Source organism: Penicillium atrosanguineum (genome assembly GCF_028827265.1).
Source record: "Penicillium atrosanguineum strain IBT 20685 chromosome Unknown utg000008l_segment0_segment0, whole genome shotgun sequence".
In the NCBI taxonomy this organism is placed as follows: Eukaryota; Fungi; Ascomycota; class Eurotiomycetes; order Eurotiales; family Aspergillaceae; genus Penicillium; species Penicillium atrosanguineum.
The window spans coordinates 2747677-2761474 of NW_026623140.1; the positions used below are offsets into that span (position 1 = coordinate 2747677).

General features: G+C 52.4%; 7 protein-coding genes across 7 annotated transcripts; 4 read left to right on the forward strand and 3 right to left on the reverse strand.

Moving 5' to 3' along the window:
- Positions 1–232: 232 nt before the first annotated feature.
- On the forward strand, positions 233–2201 carry N7443_010563 (amidase; the record flags this gene model as incomplete). The annotated part of the gene is made up of 7 exons (XM_056890619.1): positions 233–496; positions 553–693; positions 764–1034; positions 1084–1233; positions 1280–1437; positions 1490–1639; positions 1689–2201. The coding sequence occupies 7 exons, from the start codon at positions 233–235 to the stop codon at positions 2199–2201; spliced, it is 1647 nt and encodes a 548-aa protein (XP_056737110.1).
- A 322-nt stretch (positions 2202–2523) lies between these two features.
- N7443_010564 (protein SYS1) lies at positions 2524–3206 on the reverse strand (the record flags this gene model as incomplete). Its single annotated transcript, XM_056890620.1, has 2 exons — positions 2524–2893; positions 2962–3206. 2 exons carry the CDS (start codon positions 3204–3206, stop codon positions 2524–2526), a joined length of 615 nt encoding a protein of 204 aa, XP_056737111.1.
- A 412-nt stretch (positions 3207–3618) lies between these two features.
- Positions 3619–4084, forward strand: N7443_010565 (cytochrome c oxidase subunit 6B family protein; the record flags this gene model as incomplete). The annotated part of the gene is made up of 2 exons (XM_056890621.1): positions 3619–3843; positions 3962–4084. The coding sequence occupies 2 exons, from the start codon at positions 3619–3621 to the stop codon at positions 4082–4084; spliced, it is 348 nt and encodes a 115-aa protein (XP_056737112.1).
- Positions 4085–4647: 563 nt separating this feature from the next.
- N7443_010566 (putative RNA-binding protein (Nab3)) lies at positions 4648–7358 on the reverse strand (the record flags this gene model as incomplete). Its single annotated transcript, XM_056890622.1, has 6 exons — positions 4648–5204; positions 5256–5476; positions 5528–6038; positions 6096–6275; positions 6339–6536; positions 6593–7358. 6 exons carry the CDS (start codon positions 7356–7358, stop codon positions 4648–4650), a joined length of 2433 nt encoding a protein of 810 aa, XP_056737113.1.
- Positions 7359–7999: 641 nt separating this feature from the next.
- On the forward strand, positions 8000–8760 carry N7443_010567 (peptidyl-tRNA hydrolase domain protein; the record flags this gene model as incomplete). The annotated part of the gene is made up of 3 exons (XM_056890623.1): positions 8000–8292; positions 8348–8608; positions 8667–8760. Coding segments are annotated over 3 exons (648 nt in total), but the record flags the coding sequence as incomplete, so codon positions are not given.
- A 50-nt stretch (positions 8761–8810) lies between these two features.
- Positions 8811–10030, reverse strand: N7443_010568 (snoRNA-binding rRNA-processing protein UTP6; the record flags this gene model as incomplete). The annotated part of the gene is made up of 2 exons (XM_056890624.1): positions 8811–9893; positions 9941–10030. 2 exons carry the CDS (start codon positions 10028–10030, stop codon positions 8811–8813), a joined length of 1173 nt encoding a protein of 390 aa, XP_056737115.1.
- Positions 10031–10313: 283 nt separating this feature from the next.
- On the forward strand, positions 10314–13491 carry N7443_010569 (uncharacterized protein; the record flags this gene model as incomplete). Its single annotated transcript, XM_056890625.1, has 6 exons — positions 10314–10352; positions 10408–10954; positions 11003–11129; positions 11242–11280; positions 11340–13281; positions 13333–13491. The coding sequence occupies 6 exons, from the start codon at positions 10314–10316 to the stop codon at positions 13489–13491; spliced, it is 2853 nt and encodes a 950-aa protein (XP_056737116.1).
- Positions 13492–13798: the final 307 nt, after the last annotated feature.

Genomic DNA, 13798 nt, shown 5'->3' on the forward strand with positions numbered 1-13798 from the left:
CGGATATGACAAGCTTAATAAGATCTTTGGAAATAGGGTTTGGCACTATCATTCCATAAATTGAAGCTCAGGGCCCGGAGTCGCGCTAAATTGGTCTGCTCCCCCCATAGCATTTGCATATCCCTACCCTGCCATATTATCTCGAATCCATCTTTGATAAATCGAATCCATCTTTGATAAATAGTCTTTCGCGATAAAAGAGACAAACGTCAAAGCATTCTAGCTAAAAGCCATGGCAACTTCGTGGGAAGAACGTGCTGCGGACAAGCAAAACCGCATCAACGACTCTATACCTCAAGAATGGAAGATCCAAACCCTACCAACGGAAGACTCGGTCCTCGAGTTCCCCAAGAAATCAGGCATTCTATCGGATCAAGAACTTGCCATCACGCAGTCTAGCGCATCGGATCTGGTCAAAAAGTTGGCCCAGGGCGAGCTCAAGGCCGTAGACGTGACAGTTGCCTTTTGCAAAAGGGCCGCTTTGGCGCATCAGTTGGTAAGCAGCTTTTGTGACTTTTCGTTATACACGTGCTATTCTAACAGTCTTCCTAGGTAAACTGCTGTCTAGAATTCTTCCCTGAAACTGCAATTGCGCAGGCAAAGGAGCTTGATGCCTACTATGAGAAACACAAGAAGCCTGTTGGTTCCCTTCATGGGCTTCCCATCTCTCTTAAAGACCAGCTACGAGTGAAGGTGATCGCCCAATGCCTGCAAAATATCAAAAAAAAGTCAATCTTTTGTGCTCATTATTTCTTCTGTATAGGGCCTCGAAACTTCAATGGGTTACGTATCATGGCTAGGAAAATACGACACCACCGATTCCGTCCTTGTAACCCTCCTTCGGAAAGCCGGTGCCATCTTTTACACCAAGACCAGTGTCCCCCAAACACTCATGGTCTGTGAGACTGTCAATAATATCATCGGAAGGACGGTTAACCCCCGCAATAAGAACTGGTCTTGCGGTGGAAGCTCCGGAGGCGAGGGTGCTATGATCGGTATCCGGGGAGGTGTTATTGGAGTTGGAACTGACATCGGTGAGCCGAACATCTCAGGTCGTTTATTCCCGACTAATAGTGGTAATAGGTGGCTCTATTCGTGTTCCTTCTGCATTCAACTTCCTCTATGGTATCAGACCGAGCCATGGTCGCATGCCGTATGCCAAGATGGCCAATAGTATGGAGGGCCAGGAGACCGTGCATAGTGTCGTTGGTCCCATTGCGCATTCTGCGGAAGGTTTGTGGATTATGGACTGTCAAATAGCACATGCTGACGGTTCTAGACTTGAGACTATTCCTTACTTCAGTCCTGGCCGAGGAGCCATGGAAGTATGATTCGAAAGTTGTCCCTATTCCTTGGAGATATGCCGAGGAAGATGCTGTCAAATCGAAGCTGCAGACGGGTGGACTCACATTGGGATATTACTCATGTGATGGTGTCGTATGTCCAAGAGCGATCGTCTAGTTGGAATTTTCTGACCACTCCATCACAGGTTCTTCCACACCCACCAATCCTCCGCGGCATTGAGAAGGTCGTGTCAACCTTGAAAGAAAACGGCCATTCGGTTCACCCGTGGACACCATATAAGCATGATTTTGGCCACGACCTCATCAACAATATCTACGCCGCAGATGGCTGCACTGTACGTATAAGCGACAGTTCAGAGTCGTATGAATACTCACTCCAACCAGGACGTCCTCAGCAGCATAAACGCCTCAGGCGAACCCTCAATCCCCAATATCAAAGACCTCCTAAACCCAGACGCAGGCCAAATCAACATGAACGAGCTCTGGGACGTCCACCTCCAGAAATGGAACTACCAAAGCGAGTACCTCGACAAGTGGCGCGAGCTTGAAGACAAACTGGGCAAGGAAGTCGATGCAATCATCGCCCCCATTACTGCGACGGCTGCTATCCGCCACAATCAGTTCCGGTATTATGGTTATGCGTCGGTGATCAACTTGCTCGATTTTACTAGTGTTGTTGTCCCGGTTACGTTTGCGGATAAGAGTGTCGATCTGAAGAAGGTTGATTATCAGTCGCTTGGTCAACTGGATGCTACTGTTCAGGCTGAGTATGACCCTGATGCGTACCATGGTGCTCCTATCGCGGTGCAGGTTATTGGGCGTAAATTGAGTGAGGAGAAGACGTTGGCAATTGCGCAGGAGATTGGACGGTTGCTTGGGAATGCTGTGACGCCGTAGTCCGGCACATGCACCTGGTTAGATAATGTTCTATACAGCTGGCCACTTCTAAGATACTCTCGGACGTGAATATGGTAGAATGAAAGTCACATTGATGGAGACCAACTCCAGATTATAAATTGATATACTCGACAAAATAAACACAATGATCCATTCCTCATCGTTAGAACAAACGCCATCTATACAGATGCAACCGTGGCAGGGTATACAATAACGGGATGCAGAAAAGAGATCTAGTCATATAGACCAAGGCATCAAAGAAGAAAAGGAAAATTAGCCAACGAAATCATAGCCCGAAGGCATCCAAGGTCTTGTCTGCATTTCATACAGCGTGCTCGCCAGACGCTTTCATCTCATCCATTTCGTACTCCTGGAGACTGCGCTCTCGGCCGCGACCACGTCCGAAGCTGGACTCGGCTTGGCCGTCCGAAGCCGGTTGTAAGGATGACCCTGTTTGGCTGCTTCCGCCGAGTCCACCAAAGGCAATCGGTTTCAATTCCCGGTGCTGGCAGGCCCACATACCTCCGAAGGTCATCAACGAGGCGCTGGCGCACTGGAGGCCCCACCAGAGTAGGTTCGAGGGGAGGGAGTGGGTGTAAAGAATGGTGGCGACAAGGTGAATGAAGTGGATCGTAAGGGCAAAGTCAGGAACCAGCTTTGAGCGGGAGACGAAAAGCAGTAGAAAAATCACGCTAGGAATAGAATTAGTTGCACGCTCGTTCGAGTTGTTTAGGTCGTCCCAGCGATGGAGGCTACTCACCTAATGAAGCAGTTCAACATCCAAACCAGTCCCAGCATCCACCCAACCGTCGTATCTCCTCTCAAATAATCCCATCCGAAAATCAGGTCTAGCGAGAACGGCGCACCGTATACGACTGTCGTGAATAGGATGAGCACCGTGGCGCAGGCATAATAGGCAACCTGCAGCAAGAGGATCTTGCGGATGATCTTCAGTGGCGGGAGGTCGGTTCGCGACCCCGCTGGAAGGCGCCGGCGCCCGGGCATCAACTAGGGAGCCAGGGAATTCCCTTGGCGACCTGGTGAGTCTGAAGGTTTTGGGTTGGCTATGAGCGGTGCGCTCAAGTCGAGGCGAAGGGCGGCCGAGGGTACATGCGCTTACCACCAGGGTCGGAGATCGAGAACTGTAACTGTGATAGAAGCGTTCGATTATGAAAAGGGTGTAGAAAGTCGAGGAGAGCGTAAGGAGAGAAGAATTGTCTGTGGGAAGAAGCGGACAGCGTTGAGGCCGTGATCAACAGTCTTGGCATTCGCCGAGCCCGCGGGAGCAACGAAACAACTTCAGTCCCAGAGCCACTACACTCGAGCTCCACGAATTCGCCACACTGGGACATTGATTTTGTCCACGAACCCTCATTTATCTCCACACACAGCACCAAAGACATCCGTTACCTTCAAAATGGGCTGGCTCCCTTGGTCCTCCGGCGACTCCAATAAATCCTCCGACGGTGGCCGCATCGCTCCGGACCGAACAAGTCGCGCGCGCTGCTGGGAAGGACGTGATCACTTCTTCGCCTGCCTGGATCGGAACGATATTCTCGACGGAATCAAGAACGACAAAGAAGCGAGGCAAAAGTGCGCGAAGGAGGTAGCGGAGTTTGAGGAGGCGTGCTCGAAGACCTGGGTACGTACGCTTCTTACTTTTCTCTACGGTGCTTGATCTAGTTTCGGGAGAGAAATATGAACGCACTGCAATGTCGTCCTTTTTGTCAGTTGACATACTAACGAGGCTTACTTTTTAGGTCAAATACTTCAAGGAGAAGCGAGTGATGGAATACAATCGGGATAAGACGATCGAGCGCATCAAGAACGAGGATGCGCAAAAGGTGAAGGAATTGAAGTCTTCAGGCTGGAAGCCTACTTGAAAACTGGCTGGATGATAGTATCTAGCGGTTGTACATTATGTTACAATATCCACTCTTACCATGCATTTTTGATGACCATTCCATTCATTTCTCACAACCAGGCAAGCTTATAGCTCCGAGTAGCCGCCCAGGTATTTTCGGCATGTGGAACGATCCGAGGACGGAGCCTTGTACCCGCTCCGATCTGTTCCAGTGAGAATCAAAGTGGCATGATCCAAGCTGACATGTGATCTACTGGGATGAGAAGAATTGATGAGAAGCATCATACTCCGTCAATGGGCGTCATATTATATCCATTCTGCCCAAACCAGGTCAAGAAAGGCTCAAACATACACATGGTGAAATGGAATACACGGCAACTCCGACCAAAGACACTACCGTTCGCCCTTTCATCTAAAATATTCTCCTCATAAAGACACAAACGCCTGTAGTTGCAGATCGCTGGCAAATTCCAGCTTGAAAAATAAGAAGCCATCCTGGAATGATAGATAGCGAGAACGCCAAGCGCCAAGAAAGTAGCCGGACTTTCCCAAAAAAAAGTCACGGAGAAGAGATTCATTAAATCATTGTTTCCATTTTGCCAGGTGGTTTATTAGGTTCTGCACATTTGAACCAACTGGCTGCCCCTGTGGCTGTTGGCCGCTCAGACCCTTAGCAAGCAGCGAAAGCAAATGTGGATCTGAGACAATGGGGGCATTTGGGGGGTGGAGATTATAAGGTGGGGGAGGAAGAGGTTGAGGGTTTGGCAGCACAGGAGGCCGAGTCACATTGGTCAAAAGACTGGCGAGATCGGCTGGCGGAGGAGGATTGGGTGACGAGAAGGGTGATTGCGTCGCTGAGACTGGCTGCGATTGGGGGTTCGGGCGCTGAAGTGCTGATAAGAGAGTATGGAGGCTAGGGCCATCCAAGGAGCTGATCATGTTTGCGATACTGGGAGGGTTCGTAAGAGTAGGTAAGCCCGGTTGAGGCAGACCCGGCTGAGGCAAAGGCACAGCTTGCATAGGGGGAACCCCAAAGGCAGGATTGGGCGCGAATGAAGTAGGAACAGGACCGCGCTGCATTGCCTGAGCTTGGTGGAACATAACTTCGGCGGCGATATTAGGGTCGACCTCGGGGTAATCTAGATAAGAATTAGCGGTGTGGGGAACTGGGAGATATCAAGGCTACGAACCACTGAAGCGGACGTTATCTGGCCCCGCACTTCGATCGAAAATCTGCAGAGGGATCTTGCGAGAGAATTGATTGGGCCGGGAGAGTCGAACAACAGCTAGGACACCTTCGACGTATTGGCGATGCACCGCCGCTCCCAATGGGATTCGAGGACCTAGCACAAGCACGTCTACGCGCAGGCCACGGTTGCGAAAAGCATTTTCCACATGGAGTATAAAGTTTCTTAATCGGTCAGTAATGGCTTGTATCAAAGCGGGCGAATTTCACACATACCGGTCCACTTCTTCCAAGACAAGTACCTGCACCTCCGGCACATCTCGTGGGGCCCGTCGAGGGACCGGTAAACCTGCTTCCCCTTCATAGACACCGCGAGGTCTCGGGCTGGGGCTGCGATACCGACGATCCCTAGAGTAGGGAGAGCGAGGGGAGCGCGGCGAGCGAGGAGACCGGGATCGTCTACGGCGGTCAAACCGTTCCGGGGTTCTGTCCCGTGATCGATACCCATCCCGACCAGAACGAAAAGGTCGAGGGGAAGGTGAACGGGGTGAGCGTGGAGGCCGATAGTCATCACGCCTTCGGTGCGTGGGTTCATCCCGGAAATCACTGAATGGAAGCCGACTGGACTCGGAAGGCCGATCAAAGCGATCACCCGGAGGCCGTGCAGTAGCCCGAGCAGGACCGGTACGGCTGAATTCTGGTGACCTCGATCGTCGAGGAGGAGGGGCACGAGGCGCCTCCGTCGGACCAGGTCTGGTTGACCTCTGCGGTTTCGAAATTTCAAGATCTATGGAAATCAGCACCCTGCCAAGTTCGGTTCTTGTTCTCTGAAATCTAAACTCACGTATCTTGCGGCCTCGCACCAAAGCTCCCTGCTCAACTTGCAGGGCCGCATGGCAAGCTCCAGCCTCTAGAAATTGTATGAAACCGTAGGCCTGTTTGATAGATATTTGTGCCAATTTGCCGTATTTGTGGAATAGATGGAACATGTCTCGTTTAGTGACTCTTTCGGTGGGGAGGTTGCCTGTATATGAGATATGTTAGTTGACGAGTCGTGTAGCAAAAAGCTCAAGGCGATAAAACTGACCAACAAATAGTCTGGATCCCATCGGGAAGCGATCCCAAAGGCCTTCCGTCACATAGACTCTCTCGTCATGTAGGAACTCATCGTACTTCTTTTGAACCTCGGGGCCCCAAGGTGCATCATCATCAGAGGCCTTGCCGGTGCGGACAGGTTGCTTATCGGTGCGAGATGTCTTGATAGTCTCCTGAGATCCCTGGCGGTCTGCGCCCGAAGAGTTTGGATGCTGGAAACTGGCAACAGGGGGAGGGGGAGCGAGCCGGCGCCCGCGTCGGTCCCCGGAGCACCACCCGGGGAGGTGGAAGAAGTGAAATGTTGGGCATGGTTACTAGGGTGGGTTGCGTAGGCGGAAGATGTGGCAAGAGCGGGAGGGGGTTGCTCATAGGAATGGGAGGCATAATTGGGGTTAAGGGAGGGATCAAGAGGGCGGGCAGGGAGGTTCTGAGACTCTTCCTTGGGAGCATGGTGAAGCGACTGGCCTTCTAGATGGGAAGCGGCGGCAGTCGTTCCACCTGAAGACAGATTGTCCAGCAGCGTCTGGAAATTGACACCTGTATGGGAACCTGCATCTTCTTTCGCACCAACCCAGGGCGGCTCAACCTTAGCGGCATTTTCTATCTCGCTCGCAGTGGCGATGCCTTGGGAGACCGGGACCACCGGAGTCGCATGGGAGTGAGTGGAATCGGGGGGAGCGAGGCCAGAGTGAGCATTTGCGCCCTGGCCTTGCTCAGTGCCCGTTGAGTGGGAAGGATAAATATCCGCAGAATTATCATTCATCACAGTGTTCTCCGGCTGCTGCAGACCACCATCCAACCGTCCCTGGCCATCCTTCTTCCATCCACCGCGACCCGGGTGTTCCGGCCATACGGCGCGTTCATAAGTTGAGGTATCGTTGAAGACGGGGTCCATCTGGTTCTCCAAGACCGGGATATTTGCTGGCTCCGGGATGTGTAGCGGGCGAGGGCTTTCTGGAGTCAGAGTCTTGCCACGGAAGTGAAGGGCTTCATCGGGGGGGCTGGGCGTCATGTAGACTGGAGGGAGGTGGACGTTTCATCTACACAGAAAATAAGATATGTAGTCGGAGTTAGGGGAGCGTCAGGCGCCAGAGTGAATTTTGCAATCGCGCAAGCTAAGGTGGGGCGATCACTGAAAAAGATTGGGACCAGGCGGTCAGGGTCCCAAAATAGGGCAAACGGGACGAGGGGTGGAGTGGAAGGAAGTGGAAAGGACGGAAAGGATGGAAAGGATGGAAAGGATGATATAAGAAAAGGAAAGGAAATGGAAGGGAAAGGGAAAGGGAAATGGAAATGGGAATGGGAATGCAAAGGGAAGGGAAATACAAGGATACTGGGCACAGGTAGGTCATGCATACGCTGTACAACGGGGGGTCGAAGGCCTGCAGCTCTACTTTTACTATGACAAAGAACCTTTGGGACACGAACTAGGGGAACAAGGTATGCTTCAACGCTCACGAGAATCCCGCCAGTAGCGCCCACCACCCCCTAACTAGCAGCAGCGTCGTACACAGCATCCACAAAAACATCCACCGGTGCAAAAGGAGAGAGGGAGAAAAAAAAAAAAACCAAAAAGGCTGGCTCAGTCTGCTCAACTTTCCCTCGGAAGCGCTCCCAGCGCTTCACGCTTGGTCTTGGATTTCATTAGTCAGGACATACTCCACCAGCATTGCTTCATCTTCATTTTACTGCCAGGTTTATACTCAAGGGAAGACAAGAGGCCGGGCCATGTTACGACAACTCCAACCACTCCAACACTTCCGGCGGTTTGCTTCCAGTGTGCCCAGCGTGGCCCCTGGTTCCCATGCCTCCACCAAGTCTGCTGACCTGGACTTCGAACTAGCGAGGCAGTGGCTGAAGTCTTTGAATTCCCGCACCATTCCCCGCCATCTCGGCCAGATCTCATTCAGCCGTTCTAGCGGCCCAGGCGGTCAGAACGTAAATAAGTCGGTCCATGTCCGATCCCCGTCACTATACACAGGGCTAATCAAGTGGGGGCAGAGTCAATTCCAAGGCAACTCTGAAGCTGCCCTTGGACATTTTGCTTTCTCGGGTTCCATTGGTACTGCACGCTCCTCTAAGGGTCTCCCGCTATGCCGTCAGCCAGGGCCAGGCTTTGCTGATCCAATCTGACGAATCCCGGAAACAAGCTAGTAACGTGGATTCCTGCTATGACAAGCTCCACCAGCTGCTCCGGTCTACGGCCGAGGAGGTCATTCCGGGTGAGACTTCCCCAGAACAGCAGAAACGGGTGCGCGACTTGTAAGCCTGCACTCCATCTCCCATGCATCCCCGCCAAGACACCTAATAAGGACTACAGGCAGCGCGCTCAGAACGAGGCTAGACTACAAGGGAAGAAATTTCAGAGTAAGAAGAAGAGTGATCGGCGGTCAAGCAGGTCCGATTATGATTGATACACTGAATATACTCCGACCAACGCCTTTTGGAAATGCTCGTCCCTTATTTACTCCTTCGAAGATGCTCGCTCCGCATTGCGCATCGTCGCCAGGATGACCTTCTTCAACGAAGGGTCCACCTCCTCCTTCTCTGCAATGGGCTGTAGCCAGTTCACCACCTCGCGCGCAAGGTCAATGGTCAAGGGTGATTCCTTGAGGCGTGCAAGTGCGTTACCCAGTGCCCGCGGGAATTCGGGTGACGTGACCCGAATGCCCGTAGTTGGCCGTCTGATGTAACAGATCTGCGCACGGGGGCTGGTAGGCTGGTGCGCCCGAAGTGTCTCCACCACGTGCTCCAGAATCTTGCCCAGACACGGCGCCTCCTCAAATTCGGAGACCATCTCGTAGAAGTCGAACCCGAACTGGTCATCGTTGTGGAAGTTTTTCATGGCGGCATCAAAGATGGCGAGCGGAATGGCACCGCTCAATGCAGGTGTGGAATTCAGAGTCTGCAGGGCCTCCTCGTCCTCTCCCTGCGTGGGGTTGATGTCCTCCTCGGTGATCTTGGGAAGTGTGATCATGTCGGAGCTCAGGTCATCTTGCGCGGTCTCCTGGATTGCCTCGGACCGGGCCTCGTCCAATCCAAGAATTCGTTGACGGGCAGCCAGCTTAGCGATATAGATCAATTCCAGCTTGGCATATTGAATCCAAAGCATCCTGGCGCTCTTGCAGAATCGTAGTCCTCTTTGCATATAACTCCTCGCCTGCGACATATCCGCATGATCGTCGAGAACCGATTTGGCGGCGTAGATCCACAACTCTGCACTAGTAGGATGCAATCGTAAAGCGTCGGTGAAGATCATGGAGAGCTTCTTGTGTGCCTTTTGCTTCCGCGCATAATCGATGTATTGAATCCAGAGACCGAGATCGCCGTGGAATTTGCGAGTCGCCCGCTCGAGGATGAAGAAAATTCGTCGCTGACCACTGTGACCGGCCTGTCGAATCCCGAGTCGCTTGACGCGTTTCTTGCGCAGGGTTTCGAGGTTCATTTCGTACTCAACATATCGCACAAAGTCAACGGGCTGCGCGCCACGCGCATTGAGCTTGTGCTCAAAGTCGGATCGTTTTTTGATGATGGCGGTGATTTCATCCTAATCAAGATCAGCAGAGAATTCAACCCCCACGCAGCGATGCATACCTTGGTAAAAATCTTCTTCCGCTCGTACTCCTTGAGCTCTGGAACGGACTTCTCAAGGAAGAATCGAGCCTTGTCTGTGGCGGCGGACATGGCTGGTGATCACTGAAGAGAGAAAACCTTCAGAAAAAAGTTGTCGGCATCCCGCATGGACAAAGCACCGACCCCCGGATGTACGCTAAACTTGATCGGGTCTAGCGTACAACCGAGGACACCTGGGAAAGCACCGAAGGCTCCGATGTTTTTCCTTCTCAGGGGCCCTTACTATCTTCTTGCTTCATTGAATTGTTTTAATTCTTCACGTTCTTTTTATTTCTCTCTTTCTTACCGGTCTCTATATATCGGTGCGGAGTCTAACCCCTCCCTCTGCACCGCCATGGCTCCTCGAATCAAGGATGGAGATGCCGTGGTGACCGTAAGCCATCACGCGATGCGAACCTCGGCTGCAAACTGACTCAATTTTATCATAGATCAACGGCAAGTGGGTGTCATGGACGCACACGGTCTTCGCGTACGCCGCCTTCTTCAGCGCCCTGATTGTCGGTATCGCGTTGCATTATCATAAGATTGTTCAGAATGAACACTATGGCTACCCCGACGAATGGTTCCCCTCCGTCTCCGCCACCATTGGCGATCGCTACCCCGAGCGCTCTTTCTTCATGGTCTTCATTGCTATCACCTCCGGTCCTCGCTTCCTTCTTGTTTTCCTGTGGTACGTCCTCAGTGCGCGTCCGAACTACACCCTGCCGAAGATTGTTGCCGGTGTCGGTGTCTTCCGCACTTTGACCTGTGGAGGTTGGACCTATGTCACCTCCACCGACAACCATGACTGGCACGATATTTTCATGATCTCTTATTTGGTGGCCACCCTGCCGTGGACTCTGGGTTGCCTGGCCTTGAGCCCCAACAACCGCCGTGCCGTCAAGTACCGCAAGATTATGGCCAGCCTTTTCTTTGGAACTTTGGTGCCATTGATCTACTATTTCATTCAGCACAAGGTGCACAAGGTGCCCGGTGGTAGGTCAATCTCTACACTTTCGGATTTCGTCCGCTAATATGTTCCAGCATACACTCGCTACGCCTTCTTTGAGTGGTCCCTGGTCTTGTTCGATGTGGGCTTCGATGCCATCACTGCTCTCGACTTTGAAGGCTTTGAATTTGTGGTGCGAGATGTCAAGGGAATCAGCAGAGGGTATGTACCGTGGCTCCCAAAATGACACCCGCGACAAATGTATAGTGTTACGATTTACGTTGGTTGTTGTGAAGAAAAAAAAAGCATTTTCTAAATTACCTCATGCTTCCAGGCAGTTGAAGACGACTGCGGATTCAGTCCTCGAAAAAGAGTGTGTACAATCCCATAATCTACCCATGACCCTCCAGAGGTTAACCACGTAGTTTTTAGGAAGGGCAAGGCCGTGGGCAACACCTTCGGTGAAGGCTTCTTCTGGACTGAGATCATCGACGCTGCTGCCGATGTCTACAATGGATTCGTCTTCTGGACCATCGTCACCGGCCTTCCCGTTCTCGTGTGGTATTTCCCCTTGTGGCACATGGGTATCTCCGGCTACGAGGTTGCCATTGTCTGCTGCTGCTCGCCTCTGCTCTTCGCCATCCCGTCCCTGCGATACACCGCCACCAAGAACCTGTGCGTTCTGCACTTGCTCTCGCTGGTGGGTCTTCTCGCCTACAAGTTCCAGGATCCCGCCAATCGACTCTTCGTTACTGGATTCGCTCTTGCGACTTCTTGTGCCGCATGGACCGCCAGCTTCTTCGCCGAGCGCGCCAATTCGCCCCGCCTTGAGACTCGCATCATGGCCTGGGGTATTGGTTTGATCATGTCTGTGGTCGCCAAGTTCGCTTGCGCCACGAATAACCCACTCTGGCCCGTTATGCACGCCGAGAACGGCGGTTGGAACAAAATCGGTTTGTTCATTGCCATTTTCGCTGTCCTGCGGTCTCAGCGTACCTCCAACACCAGCGGAGGAGACTTCCTCCCATCCGGCGGCAAGAAGGGCTCCTCTATTCTGGCTGGTATTGGATTTGGTGGACTTATGTTCGCCATCGTGTCTCTTTTGACCGACTCTAGCACCATGATCTCGTGGGTCTGGGATGGATATCCGATTCGTGGACCCATCGCTGTGCCTCACGGTGCTGTGACCATCCTCGCCATGGGCGCGGGTCTGGTTTATGGGGTGTTCTACCCCACCGTGGCCGGAAGCTGGACTGCCTATGGCATCGGCTCCGTTGGTGCGGCTCTCCTTACATGCTTCCACCACTGGACCGGGTACTACGGTGCTCTTGCTCTGGCCTTCTATATTATGGCCGTTTCGCCTGTCTTGATCTCCTCTGGTGTTCGCCACTCTCCTGCCATCACTTTTGGAGTTGGTTTCATCTTCTATGTCTTCATGTTGCTCTTCCACGTCTGGGTTGTCGCCTATGCGTTCGTTCCTGGCGGTCCCCTTGTCCGTGAGCACACTGATTGGGTTATGATTACTACCATGCTCTCTATTGGAGCTGGTGTGTTCTCGGCCGCCACCTCCAACTCGTCCACTCGCTCCCGCAAGAAGCCCGTTAGCCCTAACAGCAAGAGACAGCGTTCGTACTACATTTACGTTCTTGCTGCGTTGCAGTTGCTGTCCATCTCAGTTGCCTATCTGCGCTTCCCTACCAACGATTACCAGCCCCACCACAAGGAGGACAAGGTTGTCACTGCTGGCATCTGGACTGTGCACTTCGGTCTCGACAACGACATGTGGGCTGCTGAGCGTCGTATGCGCGATGTTCTTGGTGAGCTCGAGCTCGATGTCATTGGTTTCCTTGAGTCGGATAATCAGCGTATCATTATGGGTAACAAGGATGTCACCCAATACATTGCCGAGGACCTTGGCTACTATGTCGACTTCGGCCCCGGTCCCAACAAGCACACATGGGGTTCGGCCTTGCTGTCCAAGTTCCCCATCGTGAATTCCACCCACCACCTTCTCCCCTCGCCCGTTGGCGAGTTGGCCCCGGCCATCCATGCCACTCTTGACATGTATGGCGAGATGGTTGACATCTTCGTCTTCCATTCCGGCCAGGAAGAGGACCCCGAGGACCGTCGTCTTCAGTCCCAGTACCTGTCCAAGTTGATGGGCTCTTCACCTCGCCCGTCCATTCTTCTGAGTTACCTGGTCACCAAGCCGCTCGAGGGCAACTACAACACCTATGTTAGCGAGGTGAGCGGCATGAAGGATATCGATTCCAGCGACTGGGACAGATGGTGCGAGTATATTCTCTACAAGAACGTCCACCGCACCGGTTACGCCAGAATCAGCCGTGACACCATCACCGACACTGAGATTCAGGTATATTATATCACCAACCATAACACAAAACCACACTAACAATCCCAATAGGTTGGCAAGTTCGTTATCGGCGAACCCGAACCCGAGCAACAAGTTCGCATCCCCGAGGAACTTGTCCCCGAAGGCCGTCGCTTCCCAGCCCTGTTCCGCGGCGAGGGTGTCCGCGGCCACCGCTACCACGTCTTCGACGAGCCCCGGTACTGGCAATAAGCCGTATTAGGGCATAACTAAATGACCAGTATTTTGTACTATTGCAAAAAATCCTTGCTATCGAGGCACCAGACCTCATGATTTAGTTACACGGAGAAATATCTTGGAAGTAGAAGGGCGGACATTCCAATAGCCATCTCCTAATGCAAATTTAAAATTTATTTTTTTTTTTGTCTTCAGACGGCTGCTTTCTCCGGTGATCTATGACCTATTTCTGTTGGGTGGAATTCCGAGGCTCATTGCAGGCTGCGCGTTTTCACTCCTGGCTTGGAGCTTGGACTTGAGTACCTAGGGTACTCTAATAATG